The sequence below is a fragment of the Salmo salar genome, chromosome 02, assembly GCF_965601325.2.
Source record: "Salmo salar chromosome 02, fSalSal1, whole genome shotgun sequence".
Taxonomy (NCBI): Eukaryota; Metazoa; Chordata; class Actinopteri; order Salmoniformes; family Salmonidae; genus Salmo; species Salmo salar.
Genome location: NC_138292.1, coordinates 26,883,265 through 26,902,169, shown reverse-complemented (window position 1 = coordinate 26,902,169; position 18,905 = coordinate 26,883,265). Strand labels below are relative to the sequence as shown.

Sequence of the window (18,905 nt, the reverse complement as noted above, 5' to 3'; positions counted from 1 at the left end):
AACACTCCAGCCAGTTGGTCTGTGCATGCTCTGAGGATGCAGCTAGGGATGTTGTCTGGGCCTGCCTTGCGCGGTTTAACACGTTAAAATGTCTTACTCACGTCGGCCACGGAGAAGGACACAGTCCTTGGTACCTGGCCATGTCAGTGGCACTGTGTTATCCTCAAAGCGGGTGAAAAATGTGTTTAGCTCATACAAATATTTATATATTCTTAATTCCATTCCTTTACTTCAGATTTGTGTGTATTGTGGTGAAATTATTAGATATTACCTGTTTAGATATTACTGCACTGTTGGAGCTAGAAACACAAACATTTCGCTACACCTGCAATAACATCTGCTAAACGTGTATGTGACCAATTAAAATTTGATTTGAATCTTACTGCCCCTCCTATTTCGAGTCTGTCTAATTAAAGCATTGAAGAAGTTAAGGTGGAATTCCCCCAAAAATATTATCGTTAGGCCCTTAATCATTAATCAATATTTAGGATATAAACCATTTGCATTTCTAAATCATTCATTGTGTGAGAAACACAGTTTTGGTGTTTTATTGCTGCTTTTTACATGCACTGAAACCCTCAATGTGTTTTCACAACACTTTTAAAAAACACCAGTATTAAGTTTGAAAGGGGAAAGGGGGATACCTAGTCAGTTGTACAACTGAATGCATTCAACTGAAATGTGTCTCAATCAGAGAGGTGCAGGGGGCTGCCTCGACGTCATCGGCGCCCGGGGTACAGTGAAGAACCACTTTGGGTTTTTTGGAGTACTTAATTTCTGTTTTAAAACACATTCTGTGCATTAAATCAAATACATTGGGTTTAAATCAAACACCCTCCAAACACCAGATCTCAGCTTAGGTGCATTACTTTGTGATTTCATTACACAATCATGGTGTTTTGAGACTTTCTATTTTTACAGTGTAGCTGCTGCAGTGGTACATGTTTATAGCTCAACGAAAAGTAGCATATCATTAACTGAGGACCACACTGGAAATAAGTGTTTTTCATCCTCTGGATTTTCTTGTTATTAAGTAATGTTTTTTTTAAACTGTACAATGTTTTTTTTTACCCAAAATAAAATCCATCAATTAGCTACGCACTGCTCTTTTTCTTCACTCTTGTCCAAATGCTCTATACATCATGGGTACTCCCACAACGACTCTCAGCATCAGCCCATATGTATCAGTGGAGAATGGAGGCACAAGATCAAAGTTTCCCACACACCTGGTGGAGCAGTGAATGGTTTGATGGCTGAACGACAGGGAACATCCGAACATCACACCTGTAGGACAGGTACAGGATGGCAACAACAACTGCCCGAGTTACACCAGGAACGCACAATCCCTCCATCAGTGCTCAGACTGTCCGCAATAATCAAATCAAATCAAATGTATTTATATAGCCCTTCTTACATCAGCTGATATATCAAAGTGCTGTACAGAAACCCAGCCTAAAACCCCAAACAGCAAGCAATGCAGGTGTAGAAGCACGGTGGCTAGGAAAAACTCCCTAGAAAGGCCAAAACCTAGGAAGAAACCTAGAGAGAAACCAGGCTATGAGGGGTGGCCAGCCCTCTTCTGGCTGTGCCGGGTGGAGATTATAACAGAACATGGCCAAGATGTTCAAATGTTCATAAATGACCAGCATGGTCAAATAATAGTAATCACAGTGAACAGGTCAGGGTTCCATAGCAGCAGGCAGAACAGTTGAAACTGGAGCAGCAGCACGGCCAGGTGGACTGGGGACAACAAGGAGTCATCATGCCAGGTAGTCCTGAGGCATGGTCCTAGGGCTCAGGTCCTCCGAGAGAGAGAGAGAGAGAGAGAGAGAGAAAGAAAGAAAGAATTAGAGAGAGCATACTTAAATTCACACAGGACACCGGATAGGACAGGAGAAATACTCCAGATATAACAGACTGACCCTAGCCCCCCGGCACATAAACTACTGCAGCATAAATACTGGAGGCTGAGACAGGAGGGGTCAGAAGACACTGTGGCCCCATCCGATGATACCCCCGGGCAATAGGCTGAGAGAGGCTGGACTGAGGGCTTGTAGGCCTGTTGTAAGGCAGGTCCTAACCAGACATCACCGGCAACAACATCGCCAATAGGCACAAACCCACTGTCGCTGGACCAGACAGGACTGGCAAAAAGTGCTCTTCACTGACAAGTCACGGTTTTGTCTCACCAGGGGTGATAGTCGGATTCGCGTTTATCGTCAAAGGAATGATCGTTACACCGAGGCCTGTACTCTGGGGCGGGATCGATTTGGAGGTGGAGGGTCTGTCATGGTCTGGGGTGGTGTGTCACAGCATCATTGGACTGAGCTTGATGTCATTGCAGGCAATCTTAACACTGTGTGTTACAGGGAAGACATCCTCTTCCCTCATGTGGTACCCTTCCTGCAGGCTCATCCTGACATGACCCTCAAGCATGACAAAGCCACCAGCCATACTGCTCGTTCTGTGCATGATTTTCTGCAAGACAGAAATGTTAGTGTTCTGCCATTGCCAGCGAAGAGCCCAGATCTCAATCCCATTGAGCACGTCTGGGACCTGTTGGATCGGCGGGTGAGGGCTAGGGCCATTCCCCCCAGAAATGTCTGGGAATTTGCAGGTGCCTTGGTGGAAGAGTGTGGAAAAATCTCACAGCAAGAACTGGCAAATTTGGTGCAGTGCATGAGGAGGATATGCGCTGCAGTACTTAATGTAGCTGGTGGCCACACCAGATACTGTTACTTTTGATTTTGACCCCCCCCCCCCCCCCCCCCCCTTTGTTCAGGGACACATTATTACATTTCTGTTAGTAACATGTCTGTGGAACTTGTTCAGTTTATGTCTCAGTTATTGAATCTTGTTATGTTCATACAAATATTTACACATGTTAAGTTTGCTGAAAATAAACGTAGTTGACAGTGAGAGGACGTTTCTTTTTTTGCTGAGTTTAGTTAAAATGACAGGGAAAGGGCTTTGTTATCATTATGCAAATAGATGGGTCGGGGAAAAGGTGGAGATAAAGAATTGTATGTTTCTCTCTCTCTCTATTTATTTCTTCTATAGGGTGGAGCTACATAATCTATGTTTGACTGAAGACTTTTCATCTATTCCACAACCAGTGAAGGCCATCCATTCTGCAGAGATGTTTAATTTCCCCCTGCTTTGACAATGGCAAAAGTAATGTTCTGACAGCCTGAGTGACAGTTTAGCAGTTGAATTTTAAACACATTTCTCAATAAAAAATCCCAGACAGGCTAGGTCTGCATCCCAAATGGCACCCTATTCCCTATATAGTGCACTACTTTAGACCAGCAATTGGGAATTGCAACATGTTGATTTTGATGTGTGCTTGGTGTTATTGCCTTGCTGGAAGTTCCACTTGCGGCCAAGTTTCAGCTTCCTGATGTGACAGAAGGGGTACAAACCCTGACTTTACCGCAGAAGAAACCAACTTCTTACCATTAAACCAAGAGGAAATCCCCTCTTGGGCTGAGGCCAGACATTGACTTTGAAGTTGCAGGGGGGCTACTGCTTCATGTGACCATGAGCAACCATTCTTCGGCTCATGTCCGCTATACTGGCAGAGGCAAACAGGTTTTTGGCTAAATACTGTACATTAGAAATGTGTTATAAACATTATGCTGACCATGCTATCATGAGACAGACTTCTTCTTCGAAGCAATTTGATATATTGTCTTGGTGTTTGAGTAAGAGGAAGGACTCTAATGATTCCTTATTTCTGCATGTTAGAAAGACATGTTTGACCTACGGTACGGCATAATTCTATATCAAATCAAACTTTATTCATAGAGCACAAGTTAATGCATTTGAAAGTTCTTAAAACCAAAAGTAAAATAATAAATACATATATAAAAATGACAAAGATATGATAGATGACCTAGACAAATTAAAATGGTAAAATTAAACTGAATAGGGCAAGAAAACAACAGTGAAACCAGAGAGACTGATGGAAGTAAAATAAATAAGCCAAATAAAATGCTACCAGGAAGATAAATTAGCACAATAAAATCACCCTAAGTAAAAGCACTACTGTCTCTGAGGAACTCAGAAAAGCCTGGTCTCATAGACTAGACATAACATAGTAAACGTCAATCAAGTATACCAAATTAGTATGATATGTTACATTTTGTATGGTTACATAAGACAGATATGGTTATGTCTTGGAAATTCTTTCACAGGGACACTCAAAGTCAATCTTAAATTAATCATTGTTTATTTGTCAGCATGCTGGAGAGGTTCCAACCAACTCAAAACATCATAGTACACATGTCAATCAGGAGCTCTGCCTGGGCAGTCCCAATAGTTGTCTTCTATACGGCTATACGCAGACAAGTTATATTTGCATGATGTAGCATAATTAATCATTAGTGTTTTGTGACAGACCAATACTGGTTCATAACACGTGACAGACCAATACCTCATGAGGCTTCATCTCTCTAAGCTGAGACCTTGAAACTGAGATATCTTTCAAAACAAGGTCTGGGCGTACTTCCAAATTTCAGCTACTGATAGTGAGGATTTGTACAGTCAACCACTTGCATGAACACATAAATTGGTTTATATAACAGCACATGAATTGAACACAGAAATTAGTTATAAGGAAAGCACAAACATTAAATGTCCATTACATTCCATCCTCATCACTTGTGTGACAATAATCATTACATTTTAATGTAAGCATTTAGATTTTAGCTTCTATATCAAAATATTCTATACTCCTATTAAAGTAATGGAAATCAACACAGAAAAAAAACAGACACTTCATAATTTCAAACCCTTCATTCTGGGTTGTGGAATCCAATTAGTATGGTAATACTATAATGATAATAAAGGTTAGACTTCTATTAATGGGAGTGAGTATCAAAAATACACACACATACCAAGAGAAATGTAGATTCAGAGATGAATAAATCTCTCAATGTTAACCACTGTTTCCATATTTCTTACCACAATAGGGTTGGATTGACCTATGTTTTTCACTAACTGTCCCTGGACATCAACCTAGTCAAAATATAAAACCCAGTTGTTTAACCTTCAAAAGGTTGGTGCTTGCTCATCAGCTCAGTGTTCCACATAATGTAAACAGGTTAAGGGTTTAGATGACCTTACCCTCAACTTGTTAAGGCACATGGAGCTATGGTGTTGTATCATTGAATGTCATTTTCCAATTACTCCCTCAAAAAACAGTTATCACACTTATCTACAACACTCATATGTACAGTACCGATTTGCCCTTTTTAAAGGTAGGAAAATATAATATAGCATTCCTAAAGGGGTCTACCTTCAGATATGTTAATTTGAAAGATACAGTAATACTCTTCACATGCTGGTGCACAAACAGGCTATCAGTCACTTCTGTATTTTTGTTGATCTAAAGAGTTAGTTAATCTGTAATCTTAGATAATAATATATTACTTTCCCTTGAGGTTAGTCATTTGATAAATATTTATTTCACCATCAAGGTAACAACAATAGCATTAGACCAGTATCAAATATCCCCTCTGATCAGTTCCTTGCTCATCTCTAATGAGCCATATACAATATACAGTTTATATCATTAATTTATTCATAACTGAATACTGGCATCCACAGAATGATAGAGTATCAAACAAAAAATATATAATCTACTCACCTGGCAACTTGAGAGTAATCATACTGGTTGTTTCAAAGAGCCACATCGCATCAAACAGCAACACCAACAACTGCAACACCACAGGTTGAGGGAATTATACAGCATTAGACAGTAGCAAAGCCAATCATCAAACAGACTGGAGGAAACCTTGCACCATCTCTATGGTGAAACATGGTGGTGGCAGCATCAACATTGTTTTAATTTAAAGAAGGTGTAACTGTCTCTGTCAATCAGGGTTGGGGTCAATTCCATTTAAATTGAAGAATTACACTGAAATTCCAATTCCAATTATCTTCAAGGCTTTTCAATTAGGAACATTTGGAACAACTGGGATAGACATTTACATAATCTAGTCATTCTGTTTTTTATCCTCACCAAACATAAAATAAACTTAACTATGCTTAAATTTCTTAATAGAAATCTTATTCTACATTAACATTGGTAAACATAAAAATCAACTGCATGAAAGGAAACACATGAAACTTTATAGAAATAAACAGGATCACTCACCTATCTGCAGAGCATGTCCACAGAATGAGACTGGTCAGCAAATGACCATGCAAATACCATGGACTGATGTGATAATAACAATTTCACAAGCAGAATGCAGAAGTTGAGACTGAAGGTTGACAGGGAAGGTCATCTAACTTTTCTATGCAAGCAGGGAATAGATTTGGCGATTTAGAGACATTCAATATGTTGACGAGATGATGATAATATTTCACACACGTACAAGTGTGTATTATACATGTGTGAATTGAAATGTGTTTTTTGTATATCCCATCTCCCTCTGAGACACCATGGGTAAAACTGTACACGTTCTGGTGCAGACTCAGATGACCATATCATGGCCTCTTCTGTATTATTCATTAGATGAGTGAGTTACTCTGTAATCTCAGATGAGATACAGCCCTATCCTTTGAGGTTCATCATTTCAGAAAGAATTTCACCATCAGGGTAACACAGCAATGACATTAGAACAATATCAAATATCCCCTCTGATCTCTGCAGTATTTCCGTGTTCATCTGTTATGAAAAGTAGTACATAGTTCATATCTCAATAATTAATCAATAACTCAGTACTGACATCCACACCATGATAGATCAGAATAAACAGGGTAAGTGTCTACCTGATAAATGTCTTTAATACATCTAGCAATTCTTTCTTCATTTAAAAATGTTTATTTGACAACAAGCTATTTCAACAAGCAATTTGGGACATACCAACCATACCCTAAACATAAGATGTGATTAGTAACACATTTACACACATCCTCCATTAAACTAGCATGAGGGATGATGCATACCAAACTTCATTTTTAAAGTATGTTACATTTTAATGATATCTAATGGAGGAGATTGAGAGAACCCAGAGAGAAAATGGCCAAAATGACTTCCTTCTGAGGGTGAAAAAGATACATTTTTAGGATGATTCTGATATTGGAATATTTCATTATCTGGCCACTACTAGTAAAACGTTAAATGCTAATAAATTAGTTATAATGCCACTTATAATGCCAAATGAATTACAATAACTATTTTAACTATTCCTAGTAAATTAGACTTTGTAGTGAATTAGATAAAACAGTAAATTGGCTTAGAATGAGCAGTCCAGCTCAGAAGCAGTTCAGGGGTAGATGGTAGAGATCCTTCTGGCGATGTCACTCATTTGGAGCTACAGTTCTCATCTGGGAGATATGCGAGAAAAAACAACAACAACGTTAATGGAGGTGTGTCACTGAATTCACATTTAGAATATGTTTGTCTCTATGGTCAAACTTGAACTTATTGCAAATTATTTCATTAGATTGTGAGGTGTATATAACTCTTGATGTTCATATATTAGCAGAGATAAATTAGTGACATCAAAACATGTTCTACTATACCTGTACAACTACTGGTGTGGTCTGGCCAGGACAGTGTAAACAACATTGGCAGCATCCTTTGGCTCTTTATCGCCATCCAGTGGTACATTTGGAACTTGAATCTGGTCCAGACTGGGAAAGAAAAGAGGAAGGGACATACATTTGAAGTCGGAAGTTTACATACACTTATGTTGGAGTCATTAAAACTCATTTTTCAACCAATCCACACATTTTTTTGTTAACAAACTATAGTTTTGGCAAGTCAGTTAGGACATCTACTTTGTGCATGACACAAGTAATTTATCCATTAATTGTTTAGAGACAGATTATTTCACTTATAATTCACTGTATCACAATTTCAGTGGGTCAGAAGTTTACATAAACTAAGTTGACTGTGCCTTTAAAGAGCTTTGAAAATTCCAGAAAATTATGTCTTGGATTTATTTTTTTATTTTACTAGGCAAGTCAGTTAAGAACAAATTCTTATTTTCAATGACGGCCTAGGAACAGTGGGTTAACTGCCTTGTTCAGGGGTAGAACGACAGATTTGTACCTTGTCAGCTTGGGGATTTGAACTTACAACCTTGCGTTTGCTAGCCCAACGCTCTAACCACTAGGCTACGCTGCCGTGTAGAAGCTTCTGATAGGCTAATTGACATAATTAGAGTTATTTGGAGATGTACCTGTGGATGTATTTCAAGGCCTACCTTTAAACTCAGTGCCTCTTTGCTTGACATCATGGGAAAATCAAAAGAAATTAGCCAAGACCTCAGAAAACAAATTGTAGACCTCCACAAGTCTGGTTCCACGTTCATCTGTACAAACAATAATACGCAAGTATAAACACCATGGGACCACACAGCCGACATACCGCTAAGGAAGGAGACGCGTTCTGTCTCCTAGAGATGAAGGTACTTTGGTGCGAAAAGTACAAATCAATCCCAGAACAACATTACATTTACATTTACATTTAAGTCATTTAGCAGACGCTCTTATCCAGAGCGACTTACAAAATGGTGCATTCACCTTATGATATCCAGTGGAACAACCACTTTACAATAGTGCATCTAAATATTTTAAGGGGGGGGGGGGGGTTAGAAGGATTACTTTATCCTATCCTAGGTATTCCTTAAAGAGGTGGGGTTTCAGGTGTCTCCGGAAGGTGGTGATTGACTCCGCTGTCCTGGCATCGTGAGGGAGCTTGTTCCACCATTGGGGTGCCAGAGCAGCGAACAGTTTTGACTGGGCTGAGCGGGAACTGTGCTTCCTCAGAGGTAGGGGGGCCAGCAGGCCAGTGGTGGATGAACGCAGTGCCCTTGTTTGGGTGTAGGGCCTGATCAGAGCCTGAAGGTATGGAGGTGCCGTTCCCTTCACAGCTCCGTAGGCAATCACCATGGTCTTGTAGCGGATGCGAGCTTCAACTGGAAGCCAGTGGAGAGAGCGGAGGAGCGGGGTGACGTGAGAGAACTTGGGAAGGTTGAACACCAGACGGGCTGCGGCGTTCTGGATGAGTTGTAGGGGTTTAATGGCACAGGCAGGGAGCCCAGCCAACAGCGAGTTGCAGTAATCCAGACGGGAGATGACAAGTGCCTGGATTAGGACCTGCGCCGCTTCCTGTGTGAGGCAGGGTCGTACTCTGCGAATGTTGTAGAGCATGAACCTACAGGATCGGGTCACCGCCTTGATGTTAGTGGAGAACGACAGGGTGTTGTCCAGGATCACGCCAAGGTTCTTAGCACTCTGGGACCTTGAACATCAAAGGACCTTGTGAAAATGCTGGAGGAAACAGGTACAAAAGTATCTATATCCACAGTAAAACGAGTCCTATATCGACATAACCTGAAAGGCCACTCAGCAAGGAAGAACCCACTGCTCCAAAACCGCCATTAAAAAAGCCAGACTACGGATTGCAACTGCACATGGGGACAAAGATCTTACTTTTTGGAGAAATGTCCTCTGGTCTGATGAAACAAAAATAGAACTGTTTGGCCATAATGACCATCATTATGTTTGGAGGAAAAAGGGGGAGGCTTTCAAGCTGAAGAACACCATCTAAACCGTGAAGCATGGGGGTGGTAGCATCATGTTGTGGAGGTGCTTTGCTGCAGGAGGGACTGGTGCACTTCACAAAATTGATATCATCATGAGGTAGGAAAAGTATATGGATATATTGAAGCAACATCTCAAGACATCAGTCAGGAAGTTAAAGCTTGGTTGCAAATGGGTCTTCCAAATGGACAATGACCCCAAGCATACTTCCAAAGTTGTGGCAAAATGGCTTAAGGACAACAAAGTCAATGTATTGGAATGGCCATCACAAAGCCCTGACCTCAATCCTATAGAACATTTGTGGGCAGAACTGAAAAAGCTTGTGCGAGCAAGGAAGCCTAAAAACCTGACTCAGTTACACCAGCTCTGTCAGGAGGAATGGGCCAAAATTCACCCAACTTATTGTGGGACGCTTGTGGAAGGCTACCCAAAACGTTTGACCCAAGTTAAACAATTTAAAGGCAGTGCTACCAAATACTAATTGAGTGTATGTAAACTTCTGACCCACTGGGAATGTGATGAAAGAAATAAAACCTGAAATAAATCATTCTCTCTACTATTATTCTGACATTTCACATTCTGAAAATAAAGTGGTGATCCTTACTGACCTAAGACAGGGAATTTATACTCTGATTAAATGCCAGGAATTGTGAAAAACTGAGTTGAAATGTATTTGGCTTAGGTGTATGTAAACTTCTGACTTCAACTGTAGGTAATGCAATGTGCCGCTGGTCTGTACAGTGAGGGAAAAAACTATTTGATCCCCTGCTGATTTCGTACGTTTGCCCACTGACAAAGAAATGATCAGTCTATAATTTGAATGGTAGGTTTATTTGAACAGTGAGAGACAGAATAACAAACAAAAAAATCCAGAAAAACGCATGTCAAAAATGTTAGAAATTGATTTGCATTTTAATGAGGGAAATAAGTATTTGACCCCCTCTCAATCAGAAAGATTTCTGGCTCCCAGGTGTCTTTTATACAGGTAACGAGCTGAGATTAGGAGCACACTCTTAAAGGGAGTGCTCCTAATCTCAGCTTGTTACCTGTATAAAAGACACCTGTCCACAGAAGCAATCAATCAATCAGATTCCAAACTCTCCACCATAGCCAAGACCACAGAGGTCTCCAAGGATGTCAGGGACAAGATTGTTGACCTACACAAGGCTGGAATGGGCTACAAGACCATCGCCAAGCAGCTTGGTGAGAAGGAGACAACAGTTGGTGTGATTATTCGCAAATGGAAGAAACACAAAAGAACTGTCAATCTCCCTCGGCCTGGGGCTCCATGCAAGATCTCACCTCGTAGAGTTGCAATGATCATGAGAACGGTGAGGAAACAGCCCAGAACTACACGGGAGGATCTTGTCAATGATCTCAAGGCAGCTGGGACCATAGACACCAAGAAAACAATTGGTAACACACTACGCCGTGAAGGTCTGAAATCCTGCAGCGCCCGCAAGGTTCCCCTGCTCAAGAAAGCACATATACATGCCCGTCTGAAGTTTGCCAATGAACATCTGAATGATTCAGAGGACAACTGGGTGAAAGTGTTGTGGTCAGATGAGACCAAAATGGAGCTCTTTGGCATCAACTCAACTCGCCGTGTTTGGAGGAGGAAGAATGCTGCCTATGACCCCAAGAACACCATCCCCACCGCCAAGCATGGAGGTGGAAACATTATGCTTTGGGGGTGTTTTTCTGCTAAGGGGACAGGACAACTTCACCGCATCAAAGGGATGATGGACGGGGCCATGTACAGTCAAATCTTGGGTGAGAACCTCCTTCCCTCAGCCAGGGCATTGAAAATGGGTCATGGATGGGTATTCCAGCATGACAATGACCCAAAACACACGGCCAAGGCAACAAAGGAGTGGCTCAAGAAGAAGCACATTAAGGTCCTGGAGTGGCCTAGCCAGTCTCCAGACCTTAATCCCATAGAAAATCTGTGGAGGGAGCAGAAGGTTTGAGTTGCCAAACGTCAGCCTCGAAACCTTAATAACTTGGAGAAGATCTGCAAAGAGGAGTTGGACAAAATCCCTCCTGAGATGTGTGCAAACCTGGTGGCCAACTACAAGAAACGTCTGACCTCTGTGATTGCCAACAAGGGTTTTGCCACCAAGTACTAAGTCATGTTTTGCAGAGGGGTCAAATACTTATTTCCCCCATTAAAATGCAAATCAATTTATAACATTTTTGACATGTTTTTTCTGGATTGTTTTGTTGTTATTCTGTCTCTCACTGTTCAAATAAACCTACCATTAAAATGATAGACTGATCATTTCTTTGTCAGTGGGCAAACATACAAAATCAGCAGGGGATCAAATACTTTTTTCCCTCACTTAATGTCAGAAAGAGGAAGAGAGAAGGATAAGACAGAGAGGAGATGCATGAGGAGGAAGGGAGAGGGTAGGAGGAGAAAGAGGGAGGAGAGAGTATATAAGGGAGAGGAGAGAATGAGAAAGGTGAGTAGAAAGGGGAGAGAGGGGGAAGAAGAAGAGAAAAGAGGAAGATCAAGGGGAGAGGGTAGGAGGAGAAAGAGGATGAGGACGATAAGGAAGGGGAGGAGGAAGTGAGAGATGGAGGATGGTTGGTTACCTGGGGATCCTGGAGTAATGCACGGTGATATAGTTGAGGATGCTGTCTGCCTCTGTGCAGGGTGGAGCATCCTTCAGGGGTACGATGGAGGGATGGGCACTCTCATACACCTCCTCTGGCTCCTCCTATCAAACACAGAGAAAATAGGGGGATTACCATGAGAGGACAAAAGAAGGGTTGATGTCACTTCATATGAGAGAACCCAAACCTGGGTTTAAAATGTGGCTGAATTATGGGGTTGTAACTACCCCTGATGTATGTACATGGTAGGTCATTAAAGTGTAGGTACATATTGTTACCTTTGATCTTTCAAAAGAAGATGGGGATCTAATCATGAGGAACTCTAATGGCATGACCTGATTATTACAAGTGGACCATGGTGTCTCCATCTAGTGGTACAGAGTGGGAGTTGTTGTTTAACCTACCGGGATGTCGGACATCTTGCCAGTCCTCAGCTGAAGGGTCTGCTGGACTGACTCGTAGAACAGGCTGTCAGCTGTCACCGATGGCCTCTGTTATTCCATATAAATACAACCAACGACAATTCTTTGTTCATTATTTTTCTATATATTATTTCATCACATAATGGCTAGGCTATATTGATCTCAATGCTTGGAGGAGGAAGAGTCAAGTACCTTCTTGTTTTCCTCTGGATATTCCATGTCTACTCTGTGCATGTTTTTGCTGTGAAGAAGGCAGATAGATACAACATATTAATTTCCACAATCAAATGAAGTGTCTAGTAACATTGATTCGGGCCAATGTTCCTGAGGTCCCCTGCCTTCCATAGACCATCATAGTGTTGAAAGGTGTAGTGCGTCACCTGATCATGATGGCCACAGTGAGAGTGATGAGACCAGCAGACACGCCCACAGCTGAGGCCAGGGCGATAACCTTCAGTCTGCCTGCCAATCAGAGAGCAACAACTGGTTCAGTCTGAGTAAATCTGACAGTAGTCACCATCATAGAGGGGAGAATGGGGATGTTTGGGGTAATGACAGTGAGAGTGAAGGAGAGGAAAGAGATGGCCAAGAAGGATGAGAAGAAAATAGGGACAGAAAGATTGACAGACATAGACAGGAAGACAGACAGAGCAAAATATCCAGCTTTTGTCAGCTCCATTAATCAATTATCAAATCTCTAGACTTCTGTTATCTGATATCAAAGTTCAGCTCCTCTTCCCCTTTTAGAGTTAGTGAAAGTTATCCATATATGACTCACAGGTCAGAGAATTGAAAGCAGAAAGACTCTGGGATAGTGAGTGGGCAGACTGAAGGGCATACAGTGACAGATTTAGATAGGGTGTCTTGCCAAACATGTCTGTGAGACAGACATTACATTTACAGTAGTGATTAAATAAGAAACACACAGACAGAAGCCATCTGAGTCACTGAGTTCAGACTCCCCACCTCCTACTCTACCCTCCCTCCCTCCATCCTGCCCAGTCCACTGACCTCTGACCCTGACAGTGAGGACAGGCGAGCTGTGGACGCCGATACGGTTGCGTGCCTCGCAGTAGTACTGGCCGCTCTCCCCGGGGCTGACCTCAGCGAAGGTGTAGCTGGGGCCCGATCGCGTTACCCAGGCGTCAGCCGCATTGATCCTGAACCACGTGTAGTTGTCCACCGCCGGGTTGGCCTGGCTGCTGCAGGTCAGAGTCAGAGGACGGCCCGCGTCGATCACACTGGAGGGCTGCGCAAACACAGATGTGTTCTTAGGGGCATCTGGGAGAGAGGGGAGAAGAGGAGAGGTGTGTGTGTGTGTGTGTGGGGGGGGGGCATGCAGAGAGAGAGAGGGATTGGGGAGAGGATAAAAAAGATGCTGGCATGGAGGGGGCACAGACGGGGAGTGAAAGAGAGAAAGGATAATAGGATAGACAGACAGGCAGCCAAGGGCAGAGAGAGGGGTGAGAGAGAGAGGAGAAGAAGGGAAGGGGGGAGTAGACCGACAGGCAGCCAAGGGCAAAGAGAGGAGAGAGAGAGAGAGAGAGAGAGAGAGAAGAGAAGGGGAAAAGGGGGGGGAGTAGACCAACAGGGAGTCAAGGTGATGGAGGAGAGAAAGAAAGGGAGAGAAACAAGGAAAGTTAAACAAATATTTAGAGAGACAGAAAGATTTTTGAGAAATGACACAACAGAGGGGGCGAGAGGGATCGAGAGAGAGAGAAAGAGAGAGAGACACTGACAGAGACAGGTAGATTGATTGGTTCCTCCACAGGGCAGAAAGGAGTTTAGGTGTCATTTTGCAGACAGAGGAACCTGAGCAGCACACTGGATCCACACACACTCCTGCTCACCTTAACACACTCCTGAGGTTGGACATACACTGAGTGGACAAAACATGACATAGACTGACCAGGTGAATCCTATGATCCCTTATTGATGTCACCTGTTAAATCCACTTCAATCAGTGTAGATGAAGCGGTGGAGGCAGGTTAAAGAAGGATTTTTAAGGCTTGAGACAATTGATACATGGATTGTGTATGTGTGCCACTCAGAGGGTGAATGGTCCAGACAAAATATTTAAGTGCCTTTGAACAGGGTACGGTAGAAGGTGCCAGGCAAGAACTGCAGCGCTGCTGGGTTATTCACGCTCAACAATTTCCCGTGTGTATCAAGCATGGTCCACCACCCAAAGGACATCCAGCCAACTTGACACAACAGTGGGAAGCACTGAAGTCAACATAGGCCAGCATCCCTATGGAATGGTTTTGACACCTTGTAGAGTCCATGGCCTGACAAATTGAGTCTGTTCTGAGGGAAGGTGTTCCTAATGTTTTGTACACTCAGTGTACACCATATCTCTCTCTTGGAATAGAAGAGCTTGCAAAATGACCACAGTATTTTCATCAATTTACAGTGTGTGGTCAGGAACCATTATCAGATTTCCTCTGACAGTTTCATAACATTATCAGCAACAGTGTTATATCTGCACAATCCAGAACAGTGGACAGCCAGCCATTATTTGAACATTACTTGTACAGAAGACTGTTGTACATTGTTGTTCTACTTACAGAGAATGGCGAGAGTGAAAACAGAGGAGCTCCCCTGTCCGTGTTGGTTCCAGGCCGTGCAGTAGTACTGTCCTCCGTTCTGTGAGCGGACGCTGGAGAAGGAGAGGTTCTGTGTTGACCCTTTGGCCCAGGTCTGACCCCCCATGATCTTGAACCAGGCGTAGCGATCCACTGGGGGGTGGGCCTTGCTGCTGCAGGTCAAGTTGACAGAGTAGCCTTCCTTGATGTCTCCTGTTGGACTAACCAACACCTTGGTGCTCTTTGGAGAGTCTGGACAACAAAACAATACATTATTGTTACGATGTATTCGCTTGGCAGAGTAGTAACATAAATTGCAGGTACGAAAAGTAGAGTTATGCAGTGACAATTTGAGAAGTCAAAATGCCCTTGTGGACATTGTGGAAAGTGTACTGTAACTTCCTGTTGTAGGCCTTGTGACAAATGATGTCCCCATAGTTGCCAAAATAAACATATTACCCAATCATGATTGACCCAGACTACCCTCACAAACAGTGTCATGAACTACTGGCAGTTTGGCACTTGGTCATGTGAAATGAATAGATGTTAAATCTTTACAACAGTAATATACTTTTTTCCCCTATAGAAGGCAATAACTTAATATGACCATATCAGACTCACTAGTTATACACTAATTGTTGTATTGACCATAGAACTAGAATTCCAATTCCATGGTATCAACTGCTTCCAAAACCGTACCGCAAGCAATGCGTGTCAAATACACCAAATACACACTGATAATGTATAGACCTGTATAGATACCAACAGCCAGGCCCTTACATGTGACGTTGAGCAGGACAGGTTTGGACCTCTCTGTACCAAGTGGGTTGCGTGCCACACAGAAGTACTCTCCCCGGTCGGTGTGGGACACCCTCTTCAGGTGGAGCTGGGGTCTGAAGCTGTCTGGAATGCTGCCACTCTCCCTGTCCTTAAACCAGGCATAGCTCTCCACCGCCGGAGCCCCACTGCTGCTGCAGGTCATAGTCACAGAGACCCCCTCCACTACCACACCCATGGGACTCACCTCAATCACTGTGGAACGAGGAGCATCTAGGGGATGTTGGGGAGAGCGACGGAGAGAGAATTACTACACTGTTGGAGCTAGAAACACAAGCATTTTGCTATTCCCGCAATAACATCTGCTAAACATGTGTATCTGACCAATAAAATGGGATTTGATTTGAGAGGTGAAGATAATGGAAAGAAGAAAATGAAATAGGAAGATGGAGAGGGGAGAGAGAGAGAGACGGGGTATAGAAAGTAAATACTAACTGAAACCTATAAGGTCATGAAAATTCAAATGTCAATCACACATAAACACTACTCACGTCCCAGAGCCAAGGCCAGCGATGGAGACTGGACATTCTGTGGGGGGATTGGGCGACAGGTGTAGGTACCAGCGTGCTGGCTGTCAAAGTTGTAGATGGTCAGCCACTTCTCAGGTGATCCCAGGTTGATGCCGTTCCTGTAGAGAGCAAGACTCCTCCCTTCTGCAGCACAGCCTCTGGCCATACAGCCCAGGTACACTGTCTCTCCTGACCCAAACATGTTGGCTGTCCTCGCAGGATGGACCTGAACCTGAAGCTCTGGGAGCAACACAGACAGAGAGAATTCTGGAACAACATGCACGAATATAACTCTGCTTTATTTACCTAACATTATATTCCTCTGTGCTATGACGTAAGGCGTTGATATAGCCTGAACAGCTGTGTGTATTAGAGACAGTTACTGTATGTGTATGTCCTGGAATAATTGTGGCTCGGAGAAGCATGTATCATAATGAACATGGTAAATGTCAATGGAAATGCTCCACAACATGCTACAATGAATACATTTCAAGCACAGATTAACATGGGACTTATTGAGATGTAATCAAATGAACCAAAATTACAAAGGTTGTTTTGATATGCAGGATAGGTGACTGACCTGTGACAAAGAGCGAGACGGTGTCTGGAGAGGTCCATCGTCCCTGTGGGTGGTCTGTCTCAAACCTAAAGTGGTACTGTCCAGCATCGCCAAGCTTCACGTTGGTGATCTGGATCCCACAGCTTTTATGGCTGCCTGTATACTTTGTCCTTCCTCTATAAGACATGCTAACCAAGCTGGAGTCAGAGTGGTGGGCAAACTCCCTCCGGCCAGAGACCCTGAACCACATCACCCTCCTGACAGTGTGTCCTGATGGGTAGTCATACCAACAAGGGAGAGTGACAGTGGTCCCAGCCCAGACACAGATCTCTCTCCGGGTGAAGGACACAGTCCACTTGCTACCCCCAGAGCCTGGAAGAAACCACAAACAATACTGATGAAGCCAATAATGTGTGCAGGGTGTCCGTCCTCATGTGCTGCCTGCTGCTAACGGTCTGTCTCACAGATCAATACCATATAAATAACCTGTGCGCAATGCAAGGACACCTGGGTAACTTTAGAAGTATAAGCACAGAACAGAATGATTTTAGAACATAGGCTATAGGCTACTGAAGTGGCATTTAATAAAATACCGGTAACGAAGTTGTAATAAGTTGTGTTATGCAGTTACCTGGTAAAGCAGTGAGGATAGCGCTCAATGCAAACGCAGCTGTTAACATGTCTCCGCACAAACCCTACAAAGTCAAATTCAACCAGAGAGTGAAAATTGATATGAGTGATCAGAAGGAATGAAAGCAACGATCAGCATTAACATCATCATGACCAATAGATCACCGAAGACCCACCTCGCCAGGTGTCCTTGTCCTCTTTTCTCACAGAGTAGCCAGGAAAGTCAGTCGGCGCGCCGGGCAATCGGTGTCTTTTATTATGAGGACGCAGTTTGCGGAATTTGTTTGTGAGGCTGACCCAACCTAGAATAAGATAGAAGCGGAGGCGGGGACGGGTCAGTCTTGAGTCTCTAGCCATCACCTCTAACCATGTCGAATCATGCTCCTGCCGAGCTCTCCTCCACAACCGGCTTTAGCTCCGATTATGCAACCTGGACTCATGGGTAGACGTAACAAAGTAAACGAAAATCCGGGACACTCAAATTAGTAAATTACGTTTGGTATGGTATGTATTAATTTGTAGTTATCCATCATCTATTTCGTATGATATGTTATGAATTCCAATTTGTTGTGGCCAAAGTTAAACTCTAACATTAGCTAGGTGGCTAACATAAGCTAGGCTAGGGGTTAGGGTTAAGGTTAGGGGTGTAGTGCTGCCGGAGTGCAGAGGAGAGGTGCTCCCTCATTTTTTGCAATTTGAGAATACATGGACCTGGTAAAATTATTTATGGAAAATGTATTCTGATAAATTCTAAATACATTTGATTGAATTCCTAGTACAATTCCATGATAAACCAGATAAATATGTACAGTACCAGTCAAAAGTTTGGACACACCTATTCATTCAAGGGTTTTTCCTTATTTTTACTATTTTCTACATTGTAGAATAATAGTGAAGACATCAAAACTATGAAATAACACATGGAATCATGTAGTAACTAAAAAAGAGTTAAACAAATCAAATATATTTTTTATTTGAGATTCTTCAAAGTAGTCACCTTGCCTTGATGGCATTCTTGGCATTCTCTCAACCAGCTTCGTGAGGTAGTCACCTGGAATGCATTTCAATGAACAGGTGTTCCTTGTTAAAAGTTTATTTGTGGAATTTCTTTCCTTCTTAATGTGTTTGATCCAATCAGTTATGTTGTGACAAAGTAGGGGTGGTAAACAGAAAATAGCCC

General features: G+C 42.8%; 1 protein-coding gene and 1 long non-coding RNA gene across 2 annotated transcripts; both read right to left on the bottom strand.

The window, feature by feature from the left end:
* Positions 1–532: 532 nt before the first annotated feature.
* LOC145860819 (uncharacterized) lies at positions 533–6,465 on the bottom strand. The gene is made up of 3 exons (XR_014380525.1): positions 6,161–6,465; positions 3,457–5,720; positions 533–1,802 (listed from the first exon to the last, which is right to left on the bottom strand). It is a non-coding gene; the product is annotated as an uncharacterized LOC145860819 (long non-coding RNA).
* Positions 6,466–6,769: 304 nt separating this feature from the next.
* si:dkey-33i11.1 (B-cell receptor CD22) lies at positions 6,770–18,139 on the bottom strand. The gene is made up of 13 exons (XM_014156944.3): positions 17,902–18,139; positions 17,727–17,790; positions 17,117–17,467; positions 16,519–16,776; positions 15,971–16,240; positions 15,173–15,442; positions 13,617–13,886; positions 12,986–13,067; positions 12,798–12,846; positions 12,588–12,674; positions 12,163–12,287; positions 7,537–7,647; positions 6,770–7,338 (listed from the first exon to the last, which is right to left on the bottom strand). Exons 2-12 carry the CDS (start codon positions 17,773–17,775, stop codon positions 7,545–7,547), a joined length of 1,914 nt encoding a protein of 637 aa, XP_014012419.1. The 5' UTR covers positions 17,776–17,790; positions 17,902–18,139; the 3' UTR covers positions 6,770–7,338; positions 7,537–7,544.
* Positions 18,140–18,905: the final 766 nt, after the last annotated feature.

Bases quoted from the DNA above. Each gene is read 5' to 3' on its own strand.
- si:dkey-33i11.1 (XM_014156944.3), bottom strand. From the start codon at position 17,775: ATGTTAACAGCTGCGTTTGCATTGAGCGCTATCCTCACTGCTTTACCA. The intron at 15,443-15,970 runs GTAAGGGCCTGG...TTTGTTGTCCAG, and splicing joins TGTCCTGCTCAACGTCACAT to ACTCTCCAAAGAGCACCAAG. The intron at 12,675-12,797 runs GTACTTGACTCT...ATGGAATAACAG, and splicing joins ATCCAGAGGAAAACAAGAAG to AGGCCATCGGTGACAGCTGA.